A 9,856-nucleotide genomic window follows, 5' to 3' on the forward strand; every position below is an offset into this window, starting at 1 on the left:
ACGGGACGGAAAGAGGCCGTGGCATTGCTTCTGAGCCCAGCGTTCCCCATCCCTGGGAAGGCGGCGATAGGACCTGTTTATCCACCGACTCGTATAAATATTCCAAACTCACGAGTGTCATAATTTGACTTTTTTTCCAGCTATTTTAAGAGCTAATGGTTCCAAATGTGTCGGTTTTCCTGCCTTCTCCCCAGAGGAGATGGGGGACTGGAAAGGAGCAGGGAATTCCATTTGGGGGGGTTGTGTTGTTGCTGTTTTCAATCTATTGAAGATGGCCTAAAGCGGATGACCCGAACTGGGGGTAAGACATCGCAAAATCCGAGCTCCCACCCCCGACACCCAGGGGTCAGGTGAAAGTCTCCAGCAGGTAAATGCACTGCCCAGTTCGCTTGCTCCCTATCTCGCAAATTGTTCCCTTCTGCCCACCCAAGTCGTTTCAAGCTGTGTTTATTTAGGGAAAAAAAAAAAAGAAAAAAAAAAAAAAAAGAATAAGTCGACGACCACCCAATTCCCCTTCAGCCAGGGAACTCGCACCGGTAGCCCTTCCTTTCTACCTTCCCCCTCTACTCCCCAGTCCTAGTTCTGGTTAATAGCGATTATTTTGCGACACGCACATACTGAGCAAAGCACAAATTCACAAATTAGGGGCCTAGAAAGTTGCAAAGGTGCGCGGAAAAAAATGTTTTTGCTTGGGGGACTGAGAGAGAGATCCCCCCTCCAAACAGCATGCCCGGTCAGTGGAGGGGAGCGTTCGCCGCACCAAACACCGGAGGGTCGGGTTGGAAAAAGGGCGCGCCGCACCCCAAGTGACACCGGGGTGACCCTCAGGAGAGCCCAGGCTGCCTTCTCCAGCCTTTGAGGAGGCCTTGCAAAACGAAGAGGTCCTGCTCTCCAGCCCCACCCCACCTCCACTAAGCACCCAGCCTTTGCTACCGCTCTCTGCACCAGCAGCCCCCGGGCTAGGACACAGAACAACGGGAACGGGATTCAGGGGGTCCCCGTGTTCGCTTCAGCCGCACACTCCGACCCCACAGAGCCTCCCCCGAGCAAGAAGCCGTCCTCACCCCCCTCCTCCCCGCGCCATAAGGCTATTGTTTCGTTCAATTAGTCCCCGCTTGATAAAAAACAATCGCTCGTTAACCCCCGCCCTCCTCCCTCCCTCCCGGCCGGTGTGTTGTGAATGGCGACAGCGTCTCCCTTGACCCCCCGTCTCCTTTTTCTGTCTCTCTGTCCCCTGAAAAATGATTCCGCCAAGCTCTGATTGAATTTTATTCCTTCCTGACCTGGCCCGTTTTTATTGCATGGACACCATCAATCTTGACCTAACGCGACGTTTGTTTATTACTTTGGAAAGAGGCGAATGGCTTTATGAGAGCCCCAGCGTAATTAAACCGGGAGGGCTGCGCACCGTCGGGGTGTAATCACCGCACAGGCAAAGGGAAAGGGAAAAAAAATAGAGGGGAAAATAAAAGCCCGACAAGAGGCAGGGTGAGATGCACCCTCCCATCCTGGCAGCTTGTGTGCGGGATGCCAGGGAACTGAAACCTAGCACTTCCCTTACCCCACTGTTGAGGATAGCTGAGTGGATGCGGAGCATATCTTGCGCGGCTTACCGCGTATAGACAGCTGGGCCTTGGAAACACCAACGTGCCAACAACGCTCACCTCCCTCCCAAAAAAAACCCACCCGAGGATCTTGAAATGATGGAAACGTTTAACCAACAGCACAAGGAACAGGAAAAAAAACAGTCTGACCACGCCGAGGGGGTTTCAATTAATATACAAATTAAATTAATTAACAGCCAGTGTTCAATTAGCAGTGCTGCTGGGGCGGGTGATTTCAGGAAAGGGGTCTCCAGGTATCTGCCATGTGCGTACCTTTTACTACGCAATCAAGGCGACGTCATGAAAACTGCGTGTTGGTACCTTTAGTCTCTGTGAGCAGCCCTTCTGCACTGCCCCCCATAAAACCCGCGGGGAAAACCTACAAGTAAAGTCCCCAGGGGCTAAGGCGAAGCTTTGAGCTCATCACACTCCCACCTTGTGAGGCAGACAGTCTGAGCCGCTGCAAGTCTCAGGCTACCCACAGCGTTACGAAATTAAGCCCCCCTATGAAAATATTCCAGTGCGAACTTCTAAGTGTCTTTCCCGAACTTGATGACTCTCAGAAAGGACCCCAAATATTGTAAAAGGCCGAACTGAAGACATTCCCTGAACTGAGTCTTGTCTCTTTCTCTATTTGATCTGTCCTTCAGAGATGGGGAAGAGTTTTCCATCTATGTCCTGTGAGCTATCAGCATGCACTTCTCTGTTCGTTTGGGCTATGACCTTTCCAGAACAATGTGAACTGCAACTGATTGAAGAAGAAATTCTGACGGCGAAGCTTAGAAAGAAGAATATAATTTTTTTCCATGTTTTACTTGGTTTAAGCTACAGTTGAGCAAATACAAATAAGAAACCAATAGGAGTAGCTGAATGGAACTGTCCTTCAAATTAATCAACAATACAAATGTGTCATTTTCATACTAGACAAAAATTTCAAAGCAATAGTTTGAAAACAAAAAAACAAAAAAAAAATAAAAAATCCAAAAAACGGAACAGACTAAACCCCCCAAAACACAACAACAAACAATTAAACAAAACAAACAAAAACCAACCAACACCTAAGTCTGAGCTAAAACCACACCAGAAATCGCAGTCCTAACCTAGCACTAAAGGACCACTTTGCAACCAGGCCAAGGCTGAGCATACCCGCTTGCTCTGTGGGCTCCCACCAAGAATTCAGAGACCCTACGGAGGCACTTTCCAGTCGCTTCCCGGCCGCATGTCCCTCTGCGCAAGACTCCGACCACATCTCTCTTGGACTCTGTGAGGACACAACCACAGGTCAGAAGGGACTGCATTCAGAGAAGGGGGACTCAGGATGGACCAAGGGCCATGCCAGGCCTTCTCTTCCACCTCCCCAACAGCAGCATCTCACGGTGGAGGCCATGGCCTGGCACAGTGTCCGCACCATCTCTGACCAGCAACCCCACCACTGGGCCGCTTCCTGCTGCCAGGCTCTCATGGATTTACTACCTACCGCTAGCATCTTTCACACCGTTCTCTTTTTTTTTTTTTTTCCTGAGCAGAAATATTTTCCGATTAAAAATTGACAATAATACTTATAATTGTTTTGTTGTTTGGTTTGGTTTGTTTTTTACGCGTGTGCGCTAAGCCATTCCGCTACATCGGGTGGCACCTCCACCATCATACAAGTTACTACAGGAAAAGGATTCCCTCCACAGGGCAGCGGGTCCCGGAGGTTTACTTTTGCCCCCTCCCCATCCAGCTCCTCTCACCACTTTCTCGGCCAGAACCCCTGGCAGCGCAAGTTGCGCGCCCCCTCAGCGGTGCGGGGGCCTCGAAGGGCAGCGGGGCCATTAGCAGTAATTACACGCGGCGCTTTTTCGAGCCCCTCCGGCCCCCGAATCGAGTAGCACTACTGTCAAAGCAACGGGGGTGAACCGAGACGAGCTCACAGAACTTCGTCACAAGCAGCCCACAGTTGAGAAAACTCAAAATACAGGAGAGCCGTCTCCTGATCGCCACGAAAACAACAGGCAAAGAGCAGATGAACTAGCCTCTCCCCTGTTCCTTCTTTACTTTTAGTTTTATTTCAGTGCCAGGCCGTGGCGGGGACGGAGGAGGGGTATCGTGAATAGAGTTATCCCGCAGTTCTCTCGCTGGCAAACGCGGCTGCTGGAGACAGCGGATGATGCCGCTGCCGGATTCCCATTTCCCGGGAAAGGGGGAGCAGTGAGAGCTGTGCCCCCGCCCTGGCAGTCCCGGCCACAGGGAGAGGGAAGACGGGAGCCACCAGTACTGGAAGAGGGATAGGGGAGCAGGAGACGAACCCTGGGTGTAGGGAATGTTTTATTCCCTTTTACTGGTGAAAAAAATTGGGAGCTGCCGTTCAAACGTGCCCTCGGAGCGAAGGCATCCAGCTTTCACTCGTCCTTTGCTTCAGCCTCACCACAACCGGAGGATGATGCAGCTGCGTTTCACCCAATTCAGAAAACAAATAAATATTGCTAAGATCGGTGATCGCTGCAGAGGTGCCAGAACGGAGGAAAATAAAAAAACAGAGCCCAGACCGCTCCACACGAAAATAACCAGATTTTAAGCCAGTCAACCCGTCTCGGCTGACTCCCATCTGCCGAAGGGTGTTTTCCGACTCCGGGATGACTGCTTGGAGGGGAAACAGCTCAAAAGCAAGCTATCGAGGTTCAACTGTAAACACCCGAGTATTTATTTACAGCGCAAGCCTTAACAATACCGCCGCAATTACTGCGAAGTGTTGCCCTTAGATAAGAGGTACCGATACGAAACGGTATTATCTCGAAAGCAAACCTTAGGCCTTAAATATCTGCAGTCGAATAATCTTCTTCCCAAGTCTGACTGACAAGGCGGATTCTAACTTAATGAATTTATTGCGTTTGGGTAGTTATTTACAAAGGGGGGGAAGGAGATTGGAAGAGGGGAAGGGGGAGAGGAGGGTGATCCCCATCGCCCTTGGGGTCTTAATTGCAAATTATGTAGGAGGTGAGCTTCCTGATCTGACAAGCCATCAGTCTCTGATGCAATATTATTGTATTTTTCTCGATTTAAGGATAAGGAGAGAGAAAAGGAGATGAAATAACGCCCAGATAAATACGTCAGAAAATTTCTTCCACAGAAACTCCTTCTAAAGTAATTTCAGTCCGAGCAAACAGTGCACTTCAACAGAGCAGCAATGTCCTTGAAGGACAAGAGTAAAGTAGAGCTATAAAGGTTTAGATGCTACATACACCCTTCAATCCAACTACTTCGTCCTTTTAATCTGAAATAAAACAGGAATTAAATAGCTATAAGCTAGAGGAGCTGCTTCACGGACCGTGCTCTCAGTTCTATGAAGCAGCGGTTTATAAGCATATATTATATTAAATAATACACGTACAGCAGGCTGTCATCTACTATATGCTCGGGGGGTTAGCAGCACATGCAACGGGTATCTGAAGCTATAAATGCAATACGTATGCAAAACTCTAAATAAAAAGGCAATCCTTTAAATCTAGATACGAATGTAAACCTTAGACAAGCAACCACACACGAAATACACACGCAGAGATGGATAGCTCGATGTACACTCGGATGCATGTACTTCCACCTCGGAGTTATTAGCCTCACACCTTATTTAAGAAACTGCAGCGCTGTCACACCGCTATGGCCCAAATGTTTTCAGGTCTTGCACATTAATTGCTAAGAAAACGTGTCTGTTTATTTGCCAGCTCAGAGCTGCCATGGGAGTATTTTTTTTCCAGGCGGATAAGACTAGCTGACTAAGTGGAACATATTGCAGAAGGGACCCGAAAAGGGATATTTTTTTCTGACCTGGAAAGATAATAAGTGGTCGCTGGAATTCGTGAGGAGGGGAATGAGCAGTTCCAGCTACAAAGTTATTTCTGAAATTCATTACTTTCCTACCTATCTCTAAATCAAATTATTAAAATACCCAGACGTGTAAAGGCTCATTCCAACCGAATGGTAATTTATTAATAAACAAACAATGCGATACCTTCAGAATATTTTCAACAACAACAAAAAATATTGATAGAATAAGATTAATACAGTTTCCCTTTTTATATAGAGTGAAAAAAAATAATATTCAGCGTTTCGGTCAATTTTAACGTCACTTTTCAGGGAAGCAGGGGGGAAACACTTTCTGGCGTTTGGTCCGCAGCTACAAATTAAAAATAAATTACTATATTGCAATTTACATTTTAAAACAAGTCCTTGTAGAAGAGGAAAAAAAAGATGGGGGTGTGAAGCTGATGCTTTGCGCTGAATTTTTCGTCCCCTTTTAAACCCGGGGCATGATAATACCGACAATACCTTAAGGGATGGGGAAGGGAGGGGTTGGGGGGAAGGGAAGGAAAGAATTTCTCAAAGCGATTTAAAAAAAAAAAACAAACCAAAACAAAAGAAAACAACCAAAAACTTACGTGTTATTGGAGTAACACTGTCCTTTAACAAACCGAAACACGCTCTGCGGTTGTCTCTAATAAAGCTTCCCGGGGGCGGGCGCGGATGTGGGGCCGGCGGCGTGGTGCTGCGCGGACGTCCCAACGATGTCCCCGCGGTGGGTTGCACTCAAAATTTGCCACAGTCATAGACGAAGGCCCCGGAGGTGCGGTAAAGTGGCTGGCTGCCGGGAAAAGCCATCTGACAGCTGCCGCCGCCACCCCCCGCCCCGCCACCTCCACCGCCGCCGCCGCCACCGGCTCCTCCCGGCGAGGCGCTGAGGCCCAGTCGCGGCGCCTCGAAGACCTCCCGCGGGGCGGCGGCGAAGCCCTGCTGCGGCCCCCCGTAGCCCGCCGCGCCCGCCAGCGGGCCCAGCTCCCCCGCCGCTGCCGCTGCCGCGGCTGCTGCCGCCGCCGCAGCCTGGTTGAGGTACCAGGAAGCCAGGCGGCCCTGGTGCGGGTGGTGCCCCTCCTGCTGGCCGCCGTGCCCCAGCGCCCCGCCGCCACCCGTGCCGCCGCCGCCACCCCCGGTCCCCCCGCCGCCGCCGCCGCCACCCGTGGGCATGGCGTAGTCAGGCAAAGGGTCCTCAGCGGGGCTGGCGGCAGGGGGCAGGTGGCCAGGCCGGTCTGCGCCGCCCGCCGCCGCGTAAAGGCTCATGGCCTGCATGTTGCAGTGGTAGGTGCCGGTGGCAGCAGCGGCGGCACCGGCGGCCGCTTGGCCGCAGGGCGAGCCGTAGACTGAGCTGTGTCCCGGCGAGTAGCCGCCGAGAGAGAGGGCGGGCGGGATGCCGGTACGCGGGGCGGCGGCGGCAGGGGCCAAGAGGCCGGCGCCCAGCTCTGCGGAGGCCTGTGGAGAGCCTCGCAACGAGGTCATGATGTTGTCCACGCTGAAGCCCGGGCCGTGATGGTGGTGGTGGGGCGGAGGAGGCGGCGGAGGCGGCGGCGGTGGCTGCTGCTGCTGCGGAGGCTCGGGGGCCTCCATGCTGAGAGAGTGGCTGGAAGGGAGAGTGCTGCGAGGGCTGCCGCTGCTGGAGAGGCTGCTGCTGCTGCTGTCGGGGCTCTCGATCTTGGGAACGGCGCCGAGCGGCGGGGCGGCGCCGGGGGGGGACAGGGGCTGAGGCGGCGAGGCCGTGCCGTTCTCTGTCTTGATGTCCTGGATGCGGACAGGCGGCGGCGGCGGCGCGGCGCTGACCCCGGAGGCGGTGGCGGGGCCGCCCTCGGGCTCGGTGGCGGGCGGCGGAGGTCGCGGCGGGGCATGGTCCTTGAGGTGCAGGCGGTCCTTCTCCTCCTTGTCCTTGACTGCGTCCTTCTTCTTGAAGCGGCGACGGCGCCGGAGGAAGCTGCCGTTCTCGAACATGTTGTAGGAGTCGGGGTCGAGGGTCCAGTAGCTGCCCTTTCCGGGCTTCTTGTCGTCGCGGGGCACCTTGACGAAGCACTCGTTGAGGGAGAGGTTGTGGCGGATGCTGTTCTGCCAGCCCTGCTTGTTGTCCCGGTAGAAAGGGAACCGCTCCATAATGAACTGGTAGATCCCGTTCAAAGTGATCTTCTTATCGGGCGCGTTTTGGATGGCCATGGTGATGAGGGCGATGTAGCTGTAGGGCGGCTTCACCATATCCTTGGGCTGCGGCGGCGGCGTGTAGGGCCCGTAGGCTCGGGCCATACCGGCCGGGTACTGTTCGTGGGCCGGGTGGGAGTACATGCTCATGGGGGCCGGCATGGCCGTGTAGCCCCCGCCGGCCGCCGCCGCCGCTGCTCGGTAGTAGCTCTGCTCTCCGCCGAGGTACGGCACCACTCCCAGGGAGTTGGGACTGGACACGGAGTAGCGAGCCTGCATGTCCTCTCGTCAGCGTTTTCCCCCACCCTCCCCGCCGGACCAAACAGCCGCGTCCCTTCCCCCTCCACCCCTCCGCCGCTCCGCGGACCGAGCTGGATCGAGGCGGCCGGGCAACCCCCCCACCCCCCAATCCCCCCCCGGCGGAGCTCGGGGAAAAAAAAAAAAAAAAAGTATAACGACGGCAGCGCCCCAAAAATTCTCCTCTTCTTTCTCCCAGGAAAGCCCACCGGCGAGCTGCCGCGTTCCCCGAGGAGGGAGGGCTGGTAAAAAAAAAAATTTACAAAGGGTAAAAATGGAGGGGGAGGGCTGAAAAATAGGAAAAAGTTAAAAAATAAAAACGGAGGGGGAAAAAAGGCAATCGCAGCGGAGAAAGCAACTTCCAAACGCAGAAAGAGTATTAAGAAAGTAAAACCTTTGCAAAGAGGCTCCCACGCTCCCAGTTCCTTGTTCCACGGGGATCTGCAACAAGTTGTCTGCAAAGGAGGGACAAAAGTAGAGAGATGTGTTGTGTTGGCTCTTTTTTTAAGCGAGCAGAAGAAGAAAAAAAATCCACCTTCCCGGTCTCCCGGTGCAAAGCCTCCCTCGCTTTCTCCCTCTGGCTTTTTTTTTTTTTTTTCAGTCTCTTTTTCAGTCGCGAGCTGCTTTGGGAAGCATCGGAAAAACTCCTGAACTTTTGAGCATCCGTCACCACGGCGAGAACTTTTTTACGCACTTAGAGTTTTCTCTTTTTTTTTTTTTTCCTCCCTCTCCTCTCTCGGACTCCCTCTTCTTCTTTTTTTTTTTTTTTCCTTGTCTTTTTATTTTTTTTCCTCTTTTCCTCCTTTTGCAGGCGGCCCCGCTCCGCCCCGCCGAGCTGCGGCGGCCAATGGGACAGGGAGACACCCGCAGCTCGCAGTGAGGAGGGTAGAAATAGGAGCAAGCGATCTGAAAAAAAAAAAAAAAAAAGGAAAAAAGAAGGCGGGGGGGGAAAATCCAAAATCCAAAAACCCCACAGCCCAGCTAGCTCTGCCCAGCACAGCACAGCAATGGAAGACCGGCCACACAGGCAGACGTCTTGTGCCCCAACCCGCCACAGCCCCATGAACCCACCCGCCGGGGTGGGTTACGATACCCGGGCACACGCACGACGTGCAAGCCTCCACCGACGTGTGTGTGCGTGTATATGTGTGTATATATATCTATATCTATATCTATATCTATATATCTATATATCTATATATCTATACACACACATACATATATATATATATATGTGTGTATATGTGTATATATATGTATTTGGACCCGCCGAGCACTTACCACCCAGACGCGCCCTCCCCCTCCCAGCGCCCCGGCGTGTTTCTCCCCGACCTTTCTTAGTTTTTTCCCAAGATTTTTCGGCTGCTTGGTACATTCTCTCCGACGAGCTCCCTCCTCCCCTCCCCGCCGCGTTGCCGGCCGCTGTCCCGGCTCGCTCTCTGCTCTCACGCTTGCTGTCCCACCGCCCCATAGAGGGGAAAATGTGTGGAAGAAGTTGTGGGGTGATTTGGGTAGGGAAAAGGGTTGAGGGGTGCTGTGAGGGGTGCTCGGGGGGGTTGTGTGTGTTGTAGAGGAGGGGGGTGTGGGATACCCCTGCCCCAGCAGCACCCCCTTCGCCCGCAGCCAACTGCCTGCCCGGACGCTCCCGCCGCGATCGCATTCCTCCGGTTGACACAGTTTTGACGAATCCCCCGAAGCTCTTTTTTCTTAATCAGCCACCGAGAGCTTCTCTCCTCTCTCCGTCCGTAAACCCGGCGCTCACTGCCTCCTCTCTTTGTAACTGCGGGCGCGCTTCTTGCGCGAGGTCCTTAGCAGTACCATCCAGGTAATCTTTACAGATGTTTGTGGGATATGGTTCGGAAAAGCGCGTCCTTGGCTTTGCTTATTTATTTGAGACGCAAAAGGCATGTTTTTGGTCCCGATCTGCTTCAGCGCGCTCTCCAGGCTGTCAGGTGTGTCAAAAG

General features: G+C 53.1%; 1 protein-coding gene across 1 annotated transcript; it reads right to left on the bottom strand.

The window, feature by feature from the left end:
- Positions 1-6,170: 6,170 nt before the first annotated feature.
- Positions 6,171-7,874, bottom strand: FOXC1 (forkhead box C1). The gene has a single exon (XM_054381834.1). The coding sequence runs from the start codon at positions 7,872-7,874 to the stop codon at positions 6,171-6,173; it is 1,704 nt and encodes a 567-aa protein (XP_054237809.1).
- Between the last annotated feature and the right edge of the window lie 1,982 nt (positions 7,875-9,856).

This window comes from Indicator indicator, chromosome 6 (assembly GCF_027791375.1).
Source record: "Indicator indicator isolate 239-I01 chromosome 6, UM_Iind_1.1, whole genome shotgun sequence".
Lineage (NCBI taxonomy): Eukaryota > Metazoa > Chordata > Aves > Piciformes > Indicatoridae > Indicator > Indicator indicator.

Bases quoted from the DNA above. Each gene is read 5' to 3' on its own strand.
- FOXC1 (XM_054381834.1), bottom strand. From the start codon at position 7,874: ATGCAGGCTCGCTACTCCGTGTCCAGTCCCAACTCCCTGGGAGTGGTG.